Here is a 23775-nt window from a genome sequence, read left to right as displayed (position 1 = left end):
TATGATGTATTCTATCAATTTGAATGAATGAATATCGTTTTCCTATTGTCAAAAGAATAAAAGACAACGACACTATAGCTAACTAGTAAACAATATTGTTTATTTGTCTCCTAATAAAACTTATTATAAACTCTAAAAGTAAAGTAATATTTTCATTTAAAGTAAAATTATTATTGCAAATAAAAAGAAATTAACTATAAAATGTAACAAAATGTCTATTTTTTTTTCTTCAAGAAAAGATGTCCATTGTTTATCTTCTTTTATTTAAAAAAGAAAAAACAAAGTCCATTGTTTAAATCTGATTGGCATTATTTGTGGGAGGCAGAGTTAAAGAATCCAAATTAATTAGTTGCTTAAATTGGCTCCAATCCATTTGGTGATGATATCTAACAAGAAGAAATAGAGTACAATATGATGCCGAATCCGAATACTAAAACACCATTACGTCGTGTTAACAAGTACGGCAGTACCACTCCCTCTTCCTCTCATTTTTTATATTTTAATTGATGAATTTTTGTTCAATTGTTTATCTTTTATAAATTATAGAAGTTGAGCATTGAGAATGTAAATTACATGTTATCTATCAACAAAATCTTCGGATATTTATCAGCAAGATTATCATCTACGACATGATTCAAACTTTGATTCTTATAAAATTTGAGTTGAATCTGTTCTTTTTTTCAAACTCGGTATCCGATCTAAATACCGACTAATTCGAGAGGATCAATTTCACAATCTACTTGCGGGGTCCCGTTCTAAGTCAAAGATTGCTCTATATTGACTTGTCCACCGAAATTGGCATTAGAGGAAATCCAACTTAAGACTTTAAGAGGAGCACACTCCAAAATCTCAAGTCAACCACTAGAGGGAATCGAATATGTTCAAACTAAACGTATGTACATTGATCTAATGTTCAAACTAAACGTATGTACATGGATCTAAAATTGAACTTTTAAGGTTCATTAATACTTAAGAGAAATTGATATATAAAAAAAAAGGTTAAATATGTTTTTAGTCCTATAAATATACCAATATTTCGTTTTAGTCCTTCTAAAATTTTCCTTCAACTTTTAGTCCTTTAAAAATTTTCCATCTTCACTTTTGATCCCTCTTTTAAAGTAAACTCATATGTATAATTCATATTTTTGAATAAAATTTTGCAGAAAAATTCATAATATTATAAGAATCTCTCTAAAAAAATAGATTTTTTTAACAAAACATGAATTTAATATGATTTTTTTTTATATTTTTGACGGTTAAAAATTCATAATTAATTTATCTTATTTTAAAAAAATCTAATTTTTTTGGGGAATTTTTTTTACAATATTGTACACATTTCTGCACATTATCATTAAAAAAAAAATACAAAAATTAACTTTAAAATAGGGACCAAATGTAGTGATTGAAAAATTTATAGGGACTAATAGTTGAAGAAAATTTTTAGAGGGACTAAAACGAAAAGTTGGTATATTTATAGGGACTAAAAACATATTTAACCCTAGAAAAAATAATATTGAATCATGAATAAATGATTTTTGGTTTTTTACGTAACTCGTGAATGAATTATGAAACACACATTTGGGTACAAATTTTCAAGAGAAATATATTTGTATAACTATTTTATAATAATTTTTGTAATAATTCTTTTTTATACTTTTATTATATTTTTAATTTCTCTTTATTGATTTGATTTTCGTGTTAGCATCTACATTCTTTATATATATTTGACTGTTTCATAAATTGTTCACAAAATAGTGGTTCAAATAATATACTTCAACATTTAATTCAATAATGTTAAAAACATATATTTTTTTTTTTTGCCGTAGAGTAATGCTAAAAACATTGTTCAACAACCAATTTAAATTGGGTAATTATATTATATTCATGCAGTTTGGTCTTGGTGGACTTCATTGTGCCTCTATTACATTAATGTGTGTATACACACATATACATTCTTTTTTATAAAGGCATCAATTTGCATTTGTAGATGAGAATCTCTCCGAAACTGTTTCATTTAAAGATTCATTAATGGTGAATTTTCCTACATCCGGGTGGGGATTGGGGCGAAAGTCTTATCGATATAGTGCGAAGATGGGACGGAGATCAAACCCTGCACCCTATAATTATATTAATTAATTAATATCAACATTATTATTGATAAAAAAAAAAAATTATAATCATTCATCATTACTTCTATTGGTGAAAATTAAACCCATATGCTTTTCTTTACTCTTCTGGCTGGTGTCCTTGCCCATAGTGTAATTTCATTTTCACCAATAGAGTCTACTATTTTAGGTAAGTCTTTTTCTCTGTCTGTCCTTATTAAGGTGCCATTTTTTCAATTGTACGTGCTTTCAAATTTCAATCAAGTTTAGACAAGTGATCACCAAAAACTTGACTTTTCACATCTACCTAGCTAATACTATGGTACAAGTAATCTCAATGCACTTCACCTCCCCTATTGATCCCACTCATAAACATTCATAACTAATTGCTTTTGAGAATGGTATAACGTTATTAATAAATCTCATATACCAATTTCAATGTATTGAATTTGATAGCTGACTGATATCAATTTTGATCAATGTCTTAGGGTGACATATTTTCTTCAATTCATTACTTATTTAGCACTTATTTCTCTCATTTTGATAAAAGAAATTTGATCATCGACCAGATTCATTAATAACAATAAATTAGGGGTAGTTGAAAATTAAAAAGAGAGGACTATAAAAGGATTATTAGGTACTCCTTGTTATATTATAATCATGGTAACAAAATTCCATGATCCTTAATTAGTTGAGAGTATCTATAAGTGGCATTTCTATCATATGGCATTTCTTAATTACTTTGACTTTTTTTTAATGGGTTATCTAGCTTAGGCTGGTTTTGTTTGCCACTCATATGGTTTTGTATGACATTTCTATGAATAGACTATAAACCAACTAGAATAGACTATGATGTTATGGGCTACTCTACATACATATTTTTCTACAAGCACATTTTTACACTCAAAGAATGACCGTAAAATGAGGCGTACATGGTGATTAACAAATAAATTTGTCTTTCTCCTAACATTTTCATATAAGTTAAGAAAACATACCATCAAATATTCAAGTTATCATTTATAATATCATGTCAGACTTAAACCTTACAAAATCTACGTCGACTTAATCTACTCTCACCTCTATTTATATCAATTACTATTTGTTCAATATTGTATTTTACACTATAAATTAAAGAAACCTTACCCCACAAGGTATGTGACAAAAGATTGGTGTCTGCCTTAGAATGTTTTGCAAGTGGCTTCCATCACACGTAAGCCATATAAAGTGACAATACAACAATTCATGCTTGTGTTGCTTTGCTGGATGATTAATGAACAGCAATACATGTACATGGATGGAGGGACTGATACTGTAATTGATTAAAGCCTTTGCGATGTGACATTATTCATGCCCAAATGTCCATACCTATGAAAAGAAGATCAAAGCTTTACAGAATGTGAAAGAAATTTCAGAAAGAAAAAGCATATGTATCATCCATATGATACTAATATTAATAGTGTGTAGGGTTGTAGTTAGTGGTACAGATATCATGTTTGGGTTAGATAAGCAAATAAGAGTGTAGAGGATATCATATAAAAATGAATTGTTGAATGATTTTTTAGTGTAAATGAAAAATCATACAACAATTATAAAATAAGAATACACGTAAAGAAATATAATTTATAAATGTCTACGTGTCTTTATCTGGTTTGGTATAAATAATTTATATATGATATTGTCCCCACTAATTAAAATTTGTGGATCCGTCACCGCTTGAGATACAAGAGAATATCTTTCAATCTCACTCAACTTGAATTATATACTATATCCTTTAACTCTCGCCAAAATATGATGAAAACAAAACTATATTTCTCTCAAAGAGGACTGCTAGAACTCTCTTTCTCACTATCACTATTGGTTGAGATAATGAAATTCTTCACAAATCTTCCCACTTATAGAAGAAGAATGTGACTTAGACCCTTTAAGAGAGATAAAGAATAATCAATAGTTAGATTTACAAGAGAACTTTGTAACTCTCACTGCACATATTTTAAGTCGAATTTGTAGCCTCCCATTTCCATGCATTGAAATTTTTTGTGATGACTTGACAATAGTGTACAAACTATTAAGGAGGGGAATACCAACAAACCTCCAAGTCTAGTTTTGTAGCTAGAACAACGACTTCTTTAATGGGTGTCATCTTCACCACTAGTGAGACAGTTTTGTTAAAAAATATATTTTTTATGGCATCCATTCACGACAATTCTTGCTCTCAACTTGAAGCTCAAGTTGGTCATACAGACTTGAGTTTGAACACCTACTTGATTTTGAATGACATTCTTTATTTTGGTAACTTCACCAAATCATACATTTGTTCCTCCTTTCGTTACTACAGAAAGTACATTTCACATCAGTTCCACGTATGATGTTTAATATTGTTATAATACGTTGGTATCTTCCACATCCGAGTACACAAATGATAAATATATATTTCACGTCGGTTCCATTGCACGACCAATATAGATTACTTATGGTGAACGGGGACTTCTTTCACTTGGAATAAGCACAAATAATGAAAGATTAGAGTTTCTTTCACGTGTGTAATATTATGTCCAAACAGTATAATACTTTAACAATATATTGACGTATTTTTAATTCTGTTTTTAGGAAAACGTTAACGAGTGACATTTTAATGGTAATTTTTTTTATGAAAATATGTGTAATCAATGCATTGAAAATCAATTTTTTTGACGTTTTTATACAATAATTTCTTTTTTTTAGAATCCTTAAATAGTGTCCAAGGGCACTTGTTAATATCAGTTGACCGTCATTGACTTGCTTATGTTATTGAAGTTATTGGTTGGCGAACAAACTTAGAAGTGAATTAGAAGGTATTCAGATGAGTGTTCATTGCAATCTTAAAATTACCATTTTTTGTCTTGCCACTATATACATGTAACAAGACAAAAGAGAGTAATTCCATTATTGCGATAAGAACTGAACTGAATACATACTTATTCACTACCAAGTTTAATGTCAGTTTCAAAGCAACAACTCCAAGAACATAAGCAAGCAAATGTTTGACAACTAACATGAAGTAGAACCAACTTAATTAGTATATATTGTTAAATCTCGTTTACTTGGTATATAGCTGTCATTAAATCTCTATATAATAGCATACTTAGTATATATATAATGACAAGAAACAAGTTTGAACCATTATTTCTTGTCATAATGGTTCAAACTTGTTTTTCTAGCTTCACTCTAAACAGCAACACTTTTTCTCTCTTTTAATCTTCTTGAAACAATTAGAGAAGACATGACGAGATATATATATGAGATTTTTATCAATGTTAATGCTATATTATATAGGTTTGTTGTAACTTGTAACAAGCTATAACAAGCTAATAACACTTCTTACAACTCTCCTTTTCTTAACAAAACAAAATTTATAATAAAGTAATTGATTGAATTAGATCATAAGTGACTACTATTTTAGTTATTAAATGTAACAAACTTTCGAAAATTTAGCTAAGAACGAATTGAGTTCTTGAAGGCTGAAATGGTCTTGTTGGTTGCTCTTAATTCACGGTGAATTAAGTTGGCCAAGTATTTTGTTGTTTTTATTTAATATTTTATTTTTTCGTGGAATTTTCATATTGGTAGTGCAAGTGCTTATTCCAATTAAGAAATTTTTCCTCTAACCCATTTTTGTTCTAGAAATCACGAAAATGTCTCTATTGTTCCTCTTACTATGTTTTAGCATGTTCCACCTATTTGAATGAACATAAATAACACGTGTTTACTTGTTTTTTTCCTTTCCAAATACATACTTTTTTTTTGAAGGATTCCAAATACATACATATGCATTGCATTTTTTTTTTTCAATTTAAAGTTGCGTGTGTGTTTGTTTTTTTTAAAAATAAAAAACTAAAATTGTGTTCCCGTGAGCATAGCTCAGTTGGCAGGGACATTGCATTATTATATGCAGGGGCTGGGGTTCGAACCCCTGACACCCCACTTATTCACTTTAAAAGTGAATTTCTAGCCACTAGACTACCTAACAAAAAAAACTGAAATTGTTGTGCAAAATTATTTATTACTAGTTAGAATTCTACAAGATGTGATGTCATGTTCATATAGACTTGAGTTTGAACCCCTATTTGATTTTCAATGCTATTCTTTATTTGAGCAAATTCACCAAATCATACATTTGTTTCTCCTTTCTTACCACAGGAAGTACATTTCACATGGGTTCCACGTATGATGTGTTTAATATTGTTATAGTATGTTGGTATCTTCCACATTGAGTACACAAATGATAAATATATATTTCAAGTCGGTTCCATTACACTGCTAATAAAATGACCTTATATTATGATTTATGAGAAACCGATGAGAAATATAGATTTCACATTGTTTGCATTACACAACCAATAAAATGACCTCAAATTACTTATGGTGAATAAGGACTTCTTTCACTTGGAATAAGCACAAATAATAAAATTAGATTTAAAGTTTCTTTCAGCGTGGTACATAATATTTATGTCCAAACAGTATAATATTTTAATAATTTTATTAATTTATTTACAAGTACAACACATATGCGAACATTACCTTAGGGCTTAGGCTCCATATTCATCAACTAACAAATATTTTTTGTCAAAAAAATCAACTAACAAATATTTAAAATACCTATTTATTTTATCGTAATCTATATTCATTAAGCTATCCATCCCGTGTCTATCGTGGATATCCACAAATACCCAAGAGTATAATTTTCTTTTTCCTTTCTCTTCCTTCTCATTCCTTCCCCACTTTCATTATTTCTCATCAAGTCCAAACAATGAAAACCTCTCAAATTCTCCTTTCCATAATTCATTTTCACCGTTTTTCTCTTAACCCAAACAAAAGAAAAACAAAACAAAATTCAACCTTCTCCAGTTTCCTAAGAAAAGAATCGAACAGAGACACGACAAGGAATCGCAGGTTGTCTTCGGAAAATTCGAATGATTCTTTGTAGAACAAAAAATGCTGTTTTTTCCCATGTTTTCAAACCTTCTCTTTCCTCTCTTCTTCATCTTTATTATTCTTCATCTTCCAAAAAGAACAAAACAAACCCTAATCTCATAAACCCTAAATCCCCTTCTTCAAAATCACCTCGACCCACTTCCTCAAAACCTTCAATTTCGAACCTTTCACCCAAAACAACCCTTTACACATTGCTAACCGACCTTGTTTCTTGCCCCACTGACACAGACACTGCCATTGACAATGTTTTGGATTGTTACAAAGCAGAGTTAACCTCTGACCTTGTACTTCGTGTCTTGATGAGTTACAATCACTTGGGTAGAACCAAAACATTGAAATTTTTCTCATGGGCAGGGACAAAAATGGATTTTCAATTTGATGACTCTGTGATTGAGTACATGGTTGATTTCTTTGGTAGAAGGAAACTTTTTGATGATATTAAGTGTTTGTTGATGACAATTGTTGCTCATAAGGGTCAAGTTTCGAGTAAGGCGTTGTCGATTTGTATTAGGTTTTTGGGTAGAGAAGGGAGGATAAATGAAGTGTTGTCATTGTTTGATGAAATGGAAAGTGTGTTTGGGTGTAAACCTGATAATCTTGTTTGTAACAATGTACTTTATGTGTTGTGTAAGAAACAGTCGTCGGAAGAGATGATTGAGCTTGCACTATCGATTTTCGATAAGATTGAATCTCCTGATACTTATTCTTGTAGTAATATGATTGTTGGTTTGTGTAGACTGGGTAGATTTGAGGCAGCTCTTGAGATTTTTCGAAAAATGGATAGGGTTGGTGTGCATCCAACTCGTTCTGCTATGAATGTTCTTATCGGGGATCTTTGTTTGATGAGTGCAAAAGAAGGGTCCGTTGAGAAAGTAAAAGTGACGAAGACTCGTAGACCGTATAGCATTTTAGTTCCTAACATGGGAGGAAATAGGGCTGCAATTCAGCCAGCTGTTGAAGTGTTTTCCGCAGTTGTAAATTCTGGTTTGTTGCCCAGTACTTTTGTTGTGTTTAGGCTTATGTCAGAGCTTTGTCGCTTAGGTAATACCGAAGAAGCTGTTAAAGTGTTGAGGATTGTTGAGGAAAAGAAACTAACTTGCGTTCAAGAGGGATACTCAATTGTCATCAAGGCATTGTGTGATCATCGTAGAGTAGAGGAAGCCGGTAAATTGTTTGGGAGAATGTTGGAGATCGGCTTAAAGCCTAAGTTAGTTGTTTACAATTCTGTTATATCCATGTTGTGTAAATTGGGAGATTTAGACAATGCTAATGGTGTGTTTGAAATCATGAACAAGAATAGATGCTTTCCGGATAGTATAACTTACATTGCCCTGATCCATGCTCAATGTGCGTGTAAGAATTGGAAAGTCGCTTATGAATTGTTGATGGAAATGTTAGGCTTAGGATGGATTCCACATTTTCATACTTACAATTTGGTAGATAGTCTTTTGAGAGAACATGATCAGTTGGATTTGTGTCATAAATTGGAAAGAAAATTGGAGAATCAGAAGTTGTTGAAGTTGTGTAAGGAAGGTCAACTAGGTGATGCGTACGAGAAAGTAAAAGCAATGCTCGAAAAGGGTGTTCGTTTATCAGCTTATGCTAGAGACACATTTGAGCATGAGTTTCAAAAGTGTGGCAAGTTAGAAATAGCACACGACTTACTGGAAAAGACTCGTAGAGTTCAGGAGCCTCAGGAGATTAACAGAAGTTAACTAATTATGGAATACAAATTCATTTTTTGTTGTAACAATTTTGAGTTTTATGGTTGACATTTTTTCTATAATATTTAACATGATGATTTCCTCAGCCTTCTTGTCTCAGTTTTAATTTGTGGCAAATTCCATTTCTGTTAGACTATTTGAATATCTTTAATATATCTAGACATAGACTCAACACTAATTATGTGAGAGTCACAAAGCTCTTGTGATAGATATGGAGCTACTATTGAGATTGGATCACCCTAAACATTATTAACTCAGGCAAAGACACTATTCTCATAGTTACTTGTTTGACAATTTGGAGGTGTAGATATGATGAATTTTTTAATGAAACTGGATGGAAGGAATAACATATATTAAATAACATCCAATCCACTTGATTATTCAAGTCCTTTATCCTTTGTAAATAGTAATATTTTTTTTTGAACAAAGTAAGTAAATAATAAATTTTAAAAGGAAAAAATGTATTTTATCCTTTGTTAGAAAAATGACATTGATTTTTGACATAAAAAATGATTTATGGGAAATACACGGAAATGTATAGTAAAGTTGTCGGAATTGAGATTTTGATGTAGATAGAAAATCTTCGATCTGAGACTGCGAACGATAATACGTCGAGACGTTTACTTCCGTGACCAGTAAAACGAAGGTAGACTATTTCCCACTTTGAAATACGCTTGTAAAATCAGAGTAAGATAAAAACGAAAAATAAAATACAAGACAAATATACACAATAAAGAAAAACCAAGCGAGGAAGAACGCCGTGTCAAAAGACAAGAAAGAGGGAAACAGAACGAGATTCCAACTTAGCAGAAACACTACATGGGATCCTAGAACGAAGCGGAGGAGAGCCGCACCCAACAAATCCTCAAACAAACCACGCCGAAGGAACGGCTACATAAAAATAAGAATGGTGTTATATTAAAATCAAAGTATTCTACTCAAATAATATTAAATATTATAAAGTGCATAAATTTCTGATAATTTGAAATCTTAAAACAAACTTATAACAATCGAATCTCAAATCTTAGTGGGTGTATTGGATTAAAATTATAAGATAGTTTAAAAGATTTTTTTATCATACAAAAATTTTGTGGTATTCAATGACGAGACTATTTATGATTTAAATATGTTTGGTGGTATTCAGATTTATCGTCGTTAAGTATAAAACAACTTTTGGGTAGAAACTTTTACCAACACAAAAAGGCCAAATTCAAGTTAGACCAGAAACCTAACAATGAATGCAAGGTCGAGAAACTTGAACTCTGTTTTCTATTCGAATGCTTATCATCCCATTCAAGCTGGAAGCATTGATGGCACCGATATTGTTCCTCACGATAATGCCATTTTTCGTGCTCAACTTTGTTCCTCTATTGGCCTCTGTCAGTATTATATTCTATTCTATTCTCCATTTTTTTTCTTTCAATTTTCATCCATTTTTAATTTCTAAAATTTAATTTTGTAGATGACCCATTTGGTGATCCTAAGGCCACTGGCGACCCTTATTGTACCCTTTTTGTGGGTCGTCTTTCTCGACTCACCACTGAAGAAACTCTCCGAAAGGTAGTATGAATTGTCCGTACCAACTAAGCTATGCTCACCACTTCTTTTTTTGCTTCATTATGTTCTTTAGTATCTTGATTTTTGTGATGTGTGGGTTTTATCTTTTCAGGTTATGAGTGAGTTTGGTCAGGTGAAGAACTTGCGCTTGGTGAGGGACATTGGTAAATAAATTTCTTTGGTCTATCTTAATTTTTTAACAGTCTATTATTTCAGATTTTGTCAGTTATTTCCCCCCTTACTATTATACATCTTCAAACAGTGTGTTTTTGCTAAACATTTAATGGTTGAACTTGCGGATCGATACAATTGAGTGCTTGCATGATTCTCTGAACTTGATTGTGTTTTTGAAAAATAACATTTCATTGAAGAATATGTTCTCTTCTTCATCTCTTATCTTTAAGCCATTTTGAGAACTATGAAATATGTACTTCTCCTAGGAATTATTTATTGTTTCTATCGTATAATTTGTTTTCCCTGCTAGAGAAATAATATGTTGCCTGTAAATGTGTACATGTAGTATGAGAATTAAATGGTTCATCCATGAACTGAAAAAGGATCCTTATTGACATCTTCTTTGCAAGTGTTTATTTTCCAACTGATATATCACTCCTGCTATCAATACAACATACTGTATACCTATGTTTTTGTGTTAAACATCTGCCAAGTGCTAATGGCTTGGAAATTTTGCGTGTTTGTTATTATGAATGATATGTGTTTTTATGAAGCTATGGGATTCAATTTTTTATGTTTGATTTATTTATTTGTAGTGACTGGAGCTTCTCGTGGTTATGCTTTTGTTGAATTCGAAACTGAAAGAGAGATGCGGCGAGCATATATGGTGATGCAATTTGTTTCAACTTTGTTTAATTTTTATCTTAAATAAAAGAATCAAGCTTAATTACATGAAATTTTAAAACACCAACAAGCCTTTATGCTAACACACAATTCTACTTGAAGACACCAATCATCTATATCATTCAAATACTTCACTTTTGACAAAATCGAAATGAATTTACAGCCGCAACTTCACTTTTGACAAAATCCAAATGAATTTACAGCCACAGGCAAATTAATTCATGTTGGCTTGTAATACATGTCTTTTTAATGAAATGGTAATGTTGCTAATATTTATCGAACTTTATTGTTTGTAGGATGCTCACCATTTGATTGTTGATGATTGTGAAATCATAGTTGATTATAATAGACAGCAGCTGATGCCTGGATGGATTCCTAGAAGATTAGGTTAGTTGAAGTGACTCATTCTTGATGTTACAATTATAACCATTCAGCCTGAGTCACCTGATTAGTTTCTGTTTTCTATTGCAGGTGGTGGTCTTAGTGGTAATAAGGAATCAGGACAACTTCGTTTTGGTGGAAGGGAAAAACCATTTCGTGCACCCTTGTATGTTTCCTTTGTCTCATATGCAACTATATTACCCCCTATTTCTATAGCTTCCCTTATTTATTATTTATCCGATAGCCTAATTTTTAAAGACTTCTGATGCCCTCTAGTGTGGTAAATTTGAAATGAATACTCATTTTTGCCTAGTTGATCTTTAATGAATTGGTCAATAGTGACTGAAATGTAAAAGGGAAGAATGATAAGATGAGTGGATATTGAAATGGAGGAACTGATGAAAAAAATGGCTTATATAACTACAATAAGTGTATTGAAGGTTACAGTGCCCTAGGATGATTTGATGTCTCAATATGGTGGAAGCTATGAATTTAAGAACTGTAAAAACTTATTCGTATTATAATTCTTTATTGAAGAGGTTTTGTGAAAGGATTTAAAGGATATGCATTATCAATGTAAAAACAGTTTTACATGTTTTACAATCCACGGCCACATCACTCCACTCATGTATGGTTATTTTGAAATTGATTGTTGACATTGAAGAATGGTAGTCTAGTCTCTCATTGAATGTCAGTGAAAACAGTTTTACCTTGACAGCGTATACCCTTTAAACTCTGTGAAAAAGGGTTAAAACTAGTTTTTTTATTGTCGCCTTTGCAATAAATGCCATATCTCCATTTGACTTGTGAGTCATGGACTTACAGAGTGTTACAGTTTTGTTGATTATGTATTTTCTCTACTATTTAACCAGGAAACCAATTCCTTATGAGGAGTTGAAGAAGCTTGGTATCCCACCTCCACCTGAGGGAAGTTACATGTCACGTTTTCAGGTATTGTTATTTTTCCTTTTGACATTAAGCAGGCATTTTTTTTAGTTCCAGATTGAATATTTAAGATAACAATACAATATATGATTTTGTATATGGTCTAACATTGTTAGCGGTTGGTAATGGCATGTGTTTAGACCATGATATTTGAATTTACAATTTTCTTGTAATTTTTTTATTTAAATTTTTTCATACATTGTACAGGTTCCATCCCCTCCTAGAAGAGACACCAACCTCTCAGACAAGGATGAAGACTCTGATAGAAGAGGTTCTAGTGAAAGGAACATGACAAAAAAGTCTAAGATGGAGGAAGAGCACTACAAAATAAGTTCAAGTCACCGAGGAGACTACTCACGTGGAAGGAGTTCTTCGGAGAGGAGTGATCATTACCATGACCGGAGCTCGTTGAAGAGGACTGATCGTGACCGTTACCATGACAGGAGCTCTTCAGAGAGGAGTGACCGTTACCATAAGAGGAGCTCAGCTGAGAAGGCTGATCATAACCGTTACCATGACAGGAGCTCTTCAGAGAGGAGTGACCGTTACCATGACAGGAGCTCCTCAGAGAGGAGTGATAGTTACCAGGAGAGGAGCTCAGTTGAGAAGGCTGATCATGATCGTTACCATGACAGGAGCTCTTCAGAGAGAAGTGACCGTTACCATGACAAGAGCACTTCAGAGAGGAGTGATTGTTATGAGAAGAGGAGCTCAGCTGAGAAGGCTGATCGTGATTATGACCATGACAAGAGCCCTTCAGAGAGGAGTGACCGTTACCGTGTCAAGTGCTCTTCAGAGAGGAGTGACCGTTACCATAAGAGGAGCTCAGCTGAGAAGGCTGATCATAACCGTTACCATGATAGGAGCTCTTCAGAGAGGAGTGACCGTTACCATGACAGGAGCTCCTCAGAGAGGAGTGGTCGTTACCAGGAGAGGAGCTCAGTTGAGAAGGCTGATCATGATCGTTACCATGACAGGAGCTCTTCAGAGAGAAGTGACCGTTTCCATGACAAGAGCACTTCAGAGAGGAGTGATCGTTATAAGAAGAGGAGCTCAGCTGAGAAGGCTGATCGTGATTATGACCATGACAAGAGCCCTTCAGAGAGGAGTGACCATTACCGTGTCAAGTGCTCTTCAGAGAGGAGTGATCGTTACCAAGACCGGAGCTCAACTGAGAGAGAACATAGTAATAGGAGTTCAACCAAATCAGATAAACATTCACGTAAAAGAAAAGAAAGAGACGAATCCTCTCGTAGGTGGGAAAAATTTAGTCGGTATTCTCCTGATGAGGACTAAGGTCTACAACACATTATCACTCCTCTATTGTACCTTTCTGACCATCCGAAAGATTTCAAGTTGAACATGATGACGATGCATGCAAGTTTATGCATAGGTTTTTGTTTTTATATTTGAGTGCGGTTTTATATGAAGAGCACCTGATCTTTATACCAAACATCTGTGTTGTAGTTAGACAAGTCATAGGCAGCAGTATACTGTAACCATATTTTGAATTGTCAGGTTCCTTGAGCTATATTATGCAAAGCATAATCATTTTTGTTTCTTTTCTATTTTTACATTATTTTCACTAGATGAAAAGTAGATTAATGATATTTGTACAATCGTTTGATGACAACTTTTGTGATAACTTTCATTTTCTCTTTTCTTATTGGTTAAAAACAATAGAAAGAGAAAAAAGAAAAAAGAGAATAAGAACATTACATGAGCACAAGAGTTGTCTAAAAGTTATCACAAGTTGATGTACAAATATCATTTCTTATAATAGTAAAGGGGATGAAAGGAAAGACGAATAAAAGCGTTAGAAGAAAAAAAATGTCAGACCAATTTGCCAAATCGGCGTAAACTTTGGACCATAGGATAGATTATCAATGAAGTTATGAAAATGAGTGTGATACGACATGGATATGTGCATATAGAGAATTTTTAAAGATAAGACACAATTTTGATAGGTTAATACAATTTATTAAAAAAACTTATGTTTAAAGAAATAAGCATTGATAATTTATTTTTAATGTAAAAGATAAATGTGGTTAAAAAAATGAGAAATGATATTTGTATAATAATTTTTTTACAATTTTTGTGACAACTTTCTATCTCATACTTACATTATGCTTTTACTTTCTCTCTCTTTTATTTTGGTTTTTGTGCCAATACCTTTTATGTTTGTAAAATTATGGTTGTCTAAAAAATTATCGATAAATATACAGGAGATTTTTCCTACTTTGAGAATTTTTTTCCTTTCAACTTTCAATATGTAAAAACTCTCAAAAATGTATTCAATCTATAAACGACACTCTCTTTATATTGTTTTTTCTTTTTCTTTCAATAGGCAAAAACTTAATGATATTTAAAATTGTGATTAATTGTGTTTCTTAAATGGTTAAAAAACTAATGCATACTGTTATATTCATTCTAACCATATATTGAAACTACGCCATTATCAAATTTAATGTCTCAAAATATCATTTTTTTAATCAAAATACATTTGTCCGATTCAATCAACATAAATCTTTTCATAACTTTTATTAGTGTGAACGGAATATCCTTTATATACAACTCCATAACCTAATCCTTGAGCCAGTTAGAGCCATAAATGACGAATATTTTTAACACCATAGTTGAATTTAAAGTTAAAATTTATGATTAAACTGAAAGATTCGTCATTTGTGGCTCTGGCTGGCTCATAAATTATTTGGCTAGTTTGATTTGACTAGTTTAATTAAATATCATTTGTGACTCTCATGCGTACTACTCCCTCCGTCCCTAAATAAGTGACCTAGTTGACTCTGACACACGTACCAATGCATATGTTTTATCTTTGATATCTTCAATTCTATACTAAAAAAAATTATAAAAATTTAATATTTTAAAAATATTCATCGAGACGAATCCAACAACATCTTACATGATATTATTTATCTTTGTAAATTAGTAGAAAAGTATGGTCAAAGTATGTCAAGTCAATAATGTATATTGTCAACTAGGTCATTTATTAAGGGACGGAGGGAGTAATAAGATTTAAAATTGTCTAAAAGTTACTCCCTCCGTCCCAAATTGTATGACGTTTTGGTCATTTCACACGTATTAAGAAATGTAATTAATATTGTGTGGGGAAGAGAAATTATGAGTTGTTTTACAAAATTATCCTTAATAAATGGTATGGAAAAGATAAATGAAATAATTGAAAGAAGAGGGAGTAATTAATAGTTAAGGATATAATAGGAAAAGTAACATTAATATTTCATTGGTATTGTAAAGCGACTTATAATTTGGGACAAATTTTTTTTCCAAAGCGACATACAATTTGGGACGGAGGGAGTATTATAAATGGTTGTACAAATTTCATTTCTCATCCAATTAATTTTGTGTGAAATTCTTAACTTTTTATCGATACTTGTGGAACTGAAAAACATGTTGATTGGCTAGTTTGATTTGACTTTATTACTACGCGTTGATGACAAAGCCTTACCCAATCCATACAGTATAAGAAATTTTTTGACTGGATCTAGTTGCAGAAACAAAATATATTTTCCTTTTCTTATTACCAATTTTATTTTTCTTTCTTTTCTTACAACTTTCTCTCACCTTTTCCACCCACCCTAAACCAAAAAAACCGCTCCCTTTTATTTAACCAACACACAAAAAAAAAAACATCATTCTTCATTTGTTCTTCAAAGGTTGAATTTGTTTGTTCAGTTTAAGTGAGAGTAACAATGCCAAACTGGGAGCTTAAGAACTGTTGTGATCACGACCAGAAACTCTTCATTGCTTTTGTTGGTGTCTACACCGTTGTCATCCTCTTGGTACCACCCTCTCTCTCTCTCTAAACCCATTTTTCTTAATTGTTGAGAATTTAGTTTATATGTTACTTTAATTGTTGATTTTATAATTGATGGGTGTATTTTATGCTGTTATAATGCTTTACTTTATTTTTATTTCATTTATAACTTCATGATAGTAGAAAATAGCTTATGAATTTGGACTGTCAAAATTGATGTTGCTATGTTATTTTTTTGGTTTGCTGTGAATTTTGATTGCTCATTTGCAATTAGAATCAAGGACCGAGATTCTATGCAGTCATTGACTGCACGCATTCGTGCAGTCAGTGATTGCATGGCTGTTTGGTCAAGATCAGACGGTCCAGATCTTAAACTTGGTAATTTTAGTTTTTGAAGAAAATTAAAATTTGTTTGAGATTGGACCGTCTCGTCTTGATCAGATAGTCATGCAGTCAATCTTGATCAGATAGTCATGCAGTCAATAATTGCGTGAATGTGTGCAGTCATGAGAGTGCCACGCGATTGAATAGCTTAGAGTTAGAGGTTTATGAATTAATTTTCATTATTGTATGAATTAAATCTCAGATTAGTTGTGACTGGATCAAAGTTTGGTAGATAGATCAATTGGGTGACCTAATCAGAATAAATACTAAATACTACCTGGATGTGTGAACTCAACAACTGGGTTGACTTCACATTTGACAATTGAATTTTTCAAAACAAGGTCCTTAGTCTTTATTATATTATATATTATACGTTTATATGCTACATTGAATTTGGATTGTTGTTAAAACAGTGAGGTTGCAGATATTTATCTAGACTTAATAACCTTAGATATTTATGTCATGTAGGTTTTTTGTTTTTGGGTACAATGTCATGTTTCTCAGTGGCTGTAACAACTGATCTTGTTATGCTAATACTTTGTTGTGGTCATTACAGCTATGGAGGACTTTTCTGCTTACACCTTTTAAGCTCATCACTGTGTTTCTTCACGAAGCGAGTCATGCAATCGCCTGTTTGCTCACTTGTGGCAAGGTAAAACTGTAAATGTAGGAGGTTAATGCTATTTGCTGAATACAAGTTGACAACTTTTGATGATTTTTTTTCTCTACAACGTTACAAGTTTTATCTAGTATTCTATGCCCTGAAGAACACGAATATACTGATATATATACATGTAATGGCTTTCAAAATCAGATTTCAAAAACTCAGAATTTCTTGGACCAAAATGGCTCTTATTGCTGTTATTTATAAGCAAATATGTAACCAACCATTGTTCACTAGCAACTTAGTAAGAATGGAAAAAGCTTTCAAAGCTCGTCTATTGATCTATTTTATTTTGTTGCGTTTTATACATGGGTGACGGATTTTTACTTCCCGAACTAATAATTATAAGCAGGGCATGGTCTGATTTAAGGTTGTAAAGTTAGCTAACCGACGAGTTTCTTATGATGGAGAGTACCAGGGTTTTGCCTTAATGATCTTAGTGATTGTCTGCTATACATTTGTGTCAAGCAAGACGCAAACTTTGAAAGGCAGGGGTTATAGAAGTATTCTTGGATGTAATGACTTATGCTCTTTTGAAGCTATTGGAAGTTTTGATTTGACAACTAGGGACAGGAGAGCACATTTCTGATTTTCTTAATGTTGTTCCTTGAGATCAAAATGAATTATATGAACACATAAAGGGGAAAAAACACAAAAGAAACCCGTTTTTATTCCATGACAGTACTACAAGTTCTTTTAAGATTGTCTTGCCTTCGTACTGTTAGGAACTATGCCTTGTAAAAATGCAAGAATCTTGTGTCTTAAAAATAATCTCTGTATTTTTAATTTATTTGTGGTAATTACAGAAATATCAATTTCACTATCCAGCTTACAAATTATGGATTCATAGATTTAAGGAAAAGTTTTGTTATTTTAGTTGTTGTAAGTCAAGATGTTGAATAACTTATTCATATCAAGCCAATACTTCTGAATCCTGAATTCCAAATGCATCAGTGATGCATGTTTCAATTAAGTGAAGTTATTTTTAATGGCAATAAAGTGAAGTTGTGTAATATATTCTTACCAATACATTCTGGTACGTGTTAGCATTATGTGGTTTTCTGCTGCTGGGCGGGCCTCATCAGCCTTATTTTATTAAAACTGAAAAGTTTCATATGTTTGATTCTGCTGTAAGTTTTTTTGTCCTTATTTCTTTCCTATGCATGCTGAATCATTGTTAGTTTGATGCCAATAGGTGGAGGGAATTCAGGTTCATGCAAACGAGGGAGGGGTAACACAGACGCGTGGTGGCGTATATTGGTTGATCTTGCCTGCGGGATGTAATGCACTTTTCTCCCATAGTTTTCAGTTGACATATTAACTTTAAGTTAGACTAACATTTTTTCAAATGCCACTTCAAGTAGTGTTAGAGCTCATAATATATCATATTTCTCTCATTTTTATCCTCATTATCTTAATTGTAAGATTTGAGTATTAATTAAAAATAACTGTTTATCTCATTATATTTATATTTATCAATTCACCCGTTAATTTTACCAAACACTTAAAATTCAATCTATCAGCTTATCCGTTATCTGCTAACTTATCCGATACTTTTTACCAAATAGAGCCTAAATCTCTTGAAGCCAATTTTGAAACAAGGCTTTATGCATAAGTCTTTTGATGTCAAATTGCGTACATCCTAAGTTCCCGCCAATAACGAGGTTTATATATATGTCAATGCTATAAACCTTGAATAACCTTAAAAGCAAGCATATGATTTGAGTTTGATAAGAGCACTTTTCAATTGTATTTACCATTTCTCTGATTGGTTTTTTTCTAGATCTTGGTTCATCATTTTGGGGAATGGCTTTGATTCTTGCTTCTACAAATATTCTTACTGCAAGGATTGCTGCTGGTTGCTTTCTTGCTGCTCTGGTTATTGTGCTCTTTGTTGCTAAAAATGTAAGATATTATACATGCAGAAATGAAATTGTTTGTATCAAATCTTTTGAAGATATTTGTTCCTGACTTTTCTCCCTTTTTCTATGTATCACTAACATACCTTTATCCAAAAAGTGGACACTCCGGGGACTCTGTATTGGTTAGCAATTTTACAATCTTCTGAAATAAAAAAGTCAAAAAGGAAAGACGATACCATTATGGTTTCTCACATTATGCTTCTTGATCAATGAATTTCAGGATTTATTATTTTTATTGCTGCGATTTGGCTTCTGCAAGAGAAAACGAAAGTCCATATCCTTCGCTATGTCATTCTCTTCATCGGTATGTTCCTGTCCTCTTCACGTGTTGTTTCCTTCAAATATTTTGAACCTGTCCCTGGTTGGTATTTGTGTCATTTCTTTGAAATGTATGGATAACTAATTATGGTTTGATTTTCAGGAGTTATGAACAGTTTGTTTTCAGTTTATGGTATGCTTTCAACCACTTTTTATATGTTTCATTTTCAATTTGGATAACAACTCTATTGACACCACTTATATCATATGATTGAATTTTGTATGATGTAGATATTTACGATGATTTAATATCTAGAAGAGTCAACTCTAGTGATGCTGAGAAGTTTGCAGAAGTCTGCCCTTGCCCTTGTAATGGTTTTGGGTGGGGAGTTATTTGGTGAGTTTTTCCTTATCGAATCATACTTCAATACAGAAAAGTCCTTTTGGGCCAACAGTTACCGGTTTTATAGGATTGAAATTTGAAATTTTTTTAATACAAGTTATCCTATAATAAATAAAGCCCACTATTTTTTATGCTCGTTTTAATTTTGTCACCCTGTTGTTTACTGAAAATTTTGAAATTTCTTTACAAAAATAGATTATTGAGATTGTTATAATAGTACAGTTTTTCTAACCCCTGCAAAATTACTGTAGGCATCATTAATTGCTAATTTTGTTCTTACGAATTATCCACTTTCTTATTTGATGGGAAGAGAGGGTTTACAGGAAGCGAATTCACAAAATAAACAGGACAGTGGATAATTAAGAAGGAAAAAGGAGGTAATTAATGATGCTTGTCGTGTGCAACATTGGACACGAAAGAAAATACGATAACAGTAATAGTATAACAATAGGGGGGAAAAGTGAGATAGTTAGCATGCACTATTTTTGTTTTTAACTATTTATCATTGACATTCCTTTCTATAATGTATTCCACTTTCAGGGGAATGATATCGTTCGCATTTCTTTGCGCATCTTTGTACCTTGGACTGGTCATATTATCATGAGGTAACTAAATATACAATTTCTATTACATTATTTTTATACAAATCTTTCCATAACCACTTGGGTTGAAAATGTCTTGATTGATCACAGATAACCATTCAGTTTAAAGAATGTAAAGGCGTTGACATTTGTAGTCTGAAAAGTGAGTGCTTCCTTTTTCTCCTATCTAAATCTAAATATTATCACATTATGCACACTGGAAAATTTCAATACTGAATCAAAGCTCATTTTACATCTCATCATAATCGCCTTCTCCAATAATCAAATTTCTTACATGAAATCCGAGAGCTCAATTTTCTCTTTTACAATGTTCATATTAATCTTTTACTAAGAGCATTTAACTGTCCAGTTATTATTGATGACAAATTGACGTTTTTTGGTATATTCATTTCATAATAGTTGCAGTATATTAACAATTTGAATACAAGTACCATAATTTTATAAGAAAAAAACGCAAAATAAATATTTATTCTTAATATCTTCTCTGATTTACATTTACAGATTGAGAAATTGGTATCCAAGCTGTTTGTTGCTGGCAAGATATCGACTCTGTTCTATTTTGGATGCTTCATATACTGATTTTTTGTTTTAGACATACATTTTTTTTTCAATTGCTGGGAGTTTGCTCTCTCCATGTTACTCCCATATCATCATTCTTTGCAGCCTATATTTTGGGTTGCTCAGTATATGATTGCTTTTGTATATGAAACAGGCTCATGAATTAGATTATTGATGCTGACTTTTACGTAGTGAAATACAACGGAGTACTTCAAGACTTGTTTCAGAGTGAGGAGGAAATGGAAGAGAATCTATGACCTTGTTTGAGTGTTATTGAAAGAAAAGAGAGAGGTAAGGGATGGATGAGTCGTCCTAAATCGTAATATGCAATATTCATAAAGTTGCAGCGACAGGCAATGATGTATTGATATGTCGGAGACGTAAGAACGACAGCCGCCAGAGTTGGTCTCTGGACCAATACACTGATAGATAAAATCTAAATTTTTATGAAAAATTGATAGGTTTCTTGCTCAATATATAGCCAAAAAGGTTCTTCTATGAATGCATAAATTTTGATAGAATGGTTTTGAATATTGAATCATATTCACATAGAAGAAGCTATCAAGTTCCTACAAAACCTTCCAGCATTCAAGTAATTATATGACCGAATACTGGAAGCCTTTGAGGGAACATGAAAAGTTCCTCAAACAATCTTAGTTTATGTATTTCTCATCATATTTTAGCAAAGGAATATATAGTTAGGCTTATATTTATACACATGCATGGTTGTCCCTTGCTATAAGATAGGGGTAAAACGAATATTTGGTCATATCATATTTGCTCCAACATTAGTTATTCGGTTCTCTTTGTCTGGGTTTACTTTTTTTTTTCTTTCTTCCATACTTTATTGCGATACGGCTAATCTTTGTCACTGTATATATAGAAAGAGTAAGAATGTATATATAATGAAGGAATAAATACAAAGGGCCAAATCTTTTTGGACACTGTTGCTTGATTAGGATTGAATATTAATCAAAAGTAGTTTTGCTTGAAACTTGGCTCTGTTGATTTAGAGATAGAAAATACCGAAGGCAGCTGATTAATAGGTACACTGATATAATCTAACAATATAAAACAGCCTTAACATTCCCTCAAAAAATAAAATAAAACAGCCTTAACATCTACAATGCACCAAATCCTATAAGAACTTTGGCTAAGAGTGTTTGGTGGAAAATAGTGCTATAATGGGTGATCTTATGAGAAGTCTTTTTGTTGCATCTCATTTACTATCTATGAAACAAAAATAAAAGACTGCTTCTTTTTTCGCTCTATAAGTTTCTCGCATGTCTTATGTTGTTTGGATTATATAATTCGAATGGCAAAAATACGTTGAAATATTTCGGATTTTAAAATTTGAATAGGACACACGAGAAACTTATAGGGTGGAAAAGTATTGGCCAAAATAAAAGAGGCTAGGCTTAACTCTAAGCTTTGGAGCTTATAAAGTATTCAATGTTCAAACAAATTTTGTGAGACATTAATATTTTATTGATCTAAAATGATTGAGATTATCAGTTGGATAGGTGTTAAGTTAATGAATGTAGTGCGGAATGCCCCAGCTGAAAAGGTAAAAATGAGTGATGTGTGGATGTAGCATCCATTTAAGAATGCTTTTTATGTAGGGATTTTTTGGAAAATAGGTTGGATGTAGTCTCCGTTTTTTTTTTTTTTTTTGAGATGAGTTGAGATTTCCAATCCTCCAATCCATCTCTACTTGCTTACATAATCTATGAACGGGTCGAGAATTGTGGGTATTTAATTTTAAAAGTTAAAAAGACGAAGTCTATGCTGTTTTCGAAGAATAATAGGTGAAGTCTATGTTGTCTTTGATGAATTATTGTCAAAATAGGTTGGATATGTGGTTTGACGTATTTAGCCCACTTTTTTTAGTGGGATGAGTTGAGATTTCTAACCCTCCAATCCATCTTGACCTCCCTTACATACTCCTTAAAAAGGTCAAGAATTGTGGACACGTAATTTAAAAAGTTATAAGATGAAATCCATGTTGTCATCAAAGAATTGTAGGTGAAGTCTACAATGTCTTTGACGAATTGTTGCCAAAATAGGTTGGATATGCCGGTTGACCTATTTCCCATAAAAAAAGTGGGTTGACCTATTTATCCCACTTTTTTTTATGGTTTGACCTTACCTTACATAATCTATAAAAGGGACGATAATATTATGGATGTGTAATTTAAAAAGTTATAAAATTTTGACAAAAAAAGAAGTTATAAAGTGAAGTCTATGTTGTCTTTGAAGAGTTATAGGTAATTTACTCAATAATCAAGAATAATTAACCATTTGAGTAAATATATAAGTTGTATCCACAAGCTAGTTTTTACTCTACTTGCATATTTACTAATGTGGCTAATTTTCAATGGGTAAATTTACCACAGTTTTTCATAGACAACCAAGAAAAAACCAAATCACAATAACATAAAATTTCATCGATTTTGGTTTTAAATTTTGTTTTTCAATGGGATTAAAGTCAATTACTATATAATACTCCCTCCGTCCCTATATATAAGACCCTTTTGCCAAAATCACGGGAATTAAGATAGTGGATGTCTGTATTAAAGTTGTTTGTAATCACTATTGTTTTTACAATTTTATCCTTTAAGAAAGAAGGTTAGTTTATGTTTTCAAC

At 32.1% G+C, this 23775-nt stretch overlaps 3 protein-coding genes across 6 annotated transcripts; all 3 read left to right on the top strand.

The window, feature by feature from the left end:
- The first annotated feature begins 6827 nt into the window (after positions 1 to 6827).
- On the top strand, positions 6828 to 8885 carry LOC11442374 (pentatricopeptide repeat-containing protein At1g62910). Its single transcript, XM_003624291.4, has one exon. The coding sequence runs from the start codon at positions 7055 to 7057 to the stop codon at positions 8789 to 8791; it is 1737 nt and encodes a 578-aa protein (XP_003624339.1). The 5' UTR covers positions 6828 to 7054; the 3' UTR covers positions 8792 to 8885.
- Positions 8886 to 9975: 1090 nt separating this feature from the next.
- LOC11442373 (U11/U12 small nuclear ribonucleoprotein 35 kDa protein) lies at positions 9976 to 14109 on the top strand. Of its 4 annotated transcripts, none has more exons than XM_039828132.1 (9): positions 9976 to 10179; positions 10263 to 10360; positions 10470 to 10521; positions 11128 to 11198; positions 11512 to 11602; positions 11687 to 11762; positions 12469 to 12547; positions 12749 to 13086; positions 13123 to 14109. In XM_039828132.1, the coding sequence occupies exons 1-9, from the start codon at positions 10035 to 10037 to the stop codon at positions 13835 to 13837; spliced, it is 1665 nt and encodes a 554-aa protein (XP_039684066.1). In that variant the 5' UTR covers positions 9976 to 10034; the 3' UTR covers positions 13838 to 14109. The 4 variants fall into 4 exon arrangements, with proteins under 4 accessions (XP_039684066.1, XP_039684067.1, XP_039684065.1 ...); XM_039828133.1 differs by having other exon boundaries at positions 12749 to 13305; positions 13684 to 14109; XM_039828131.1 differs by having other exon boundaries at positions 12749 to 13647; positions 13684 to 14109.
- Positions 14110 to 16085: 1976 nt separating this feature from the next.
- LOC11436745 (uncharacterized) lies at positions 16086 to 21602 on the top strand. The gene is made up of 11 exons (XM_024769478.2): positions 16086 to 16362; positions 17278 to 17373; positions 18581 to 18665; positions 19169 to 19290; positions 19405 to 19429; positions 19528 to 19611; positions 19729 to 19758; positions 19857 to 19962; positions 20509 to 20573; positions 20661 to 20712; positions 21072 to 21602. The coding sequence occupies exons 1-9, from the start codon at positions 16273 to 16275 to the stop codon at positions 20570 to 20572; spliced, it is 702 nt and encodes a 233-aa protein (XP_024625246.1). The 5' UTR covers positions 16086 to 16272; the 3' UTR covers position 20573; positions 20661 to 20712; positions 21072 to 21602.
- Positions 21603 to 23775: the final 2173 nt, after the last annotated feature.

The sequence above is a fragment of the Medicago truncatula genome, chromosome 7 (assembly GCF_003473485.1).
Source record: "Medicago truncatula cultivar Jemalong A17 chromosome 7, MtrunA17r5.0-ANR, whole genome shotgun sequence".
Classification (NCBI taxonomy): domain Eukaryota; kingdom Viridiplantae; phylum Streptophyta; class Magnoliopsida; order Fabales; family Fabaceae; genus Medicago; species Medicago truncatula.
Note: the sequence above shows the minus strand (reverse complement) of the source record. Positions and strands in the feature narration are given on the sequence as shown.

Bases quoted from the DNA above. Each gene is read 5' to 3' on its own strand.
- LOC11442374 (XM_003624291.4), top strand. From the start codon at position 7,055: ATGATTCTTTGTAGAACAAAAAATGCTGTTTTTTCCCATGTTTTCAAA.
- LOC11442373 (XM_003624290.4), top strand. From the start codon at position 10,035: ATGAATGCAAGGTCGAGAAACTTGAACTCTGTTTTCTATTCGAATGCT. The intron at 10,361-10,469 runs GTAGTATGAATT...TTATCTTTTCAG, and splicing joins CTGAAGAAACTCTCCGAAAG to GTTATGAGTGAGTTTGGTCA. The intron at 11,199-11,511 runs GTGATGCAATTT...TATTGTTTGTAG, and splicing joins AGATGCGGCGAGCATATATG to GATGCTCACCATTTGATTGT.
- LOC11436745 (XM_024769478.2), top strand. From the start codon at position 16,273: ATGCCAAACTGGGAGCTTAAGAACTGTTGTGATCACGACCAGAAACTC. The intron at 19,430-19,527 runs GTTAGCAATTTT...AATGAATTTCAG, and splicing joins ACTCCGGGGACTCTGTATTG to GATTTATTATTTTTATTGCT. The intron at 19,963-20,508 runs GTGAGTTTTTCC...TTCCACTTTCAG, and splicing joins TTTGGGTGGGGAGTTATTTG to GGGAATGATATCGTTCGCAT.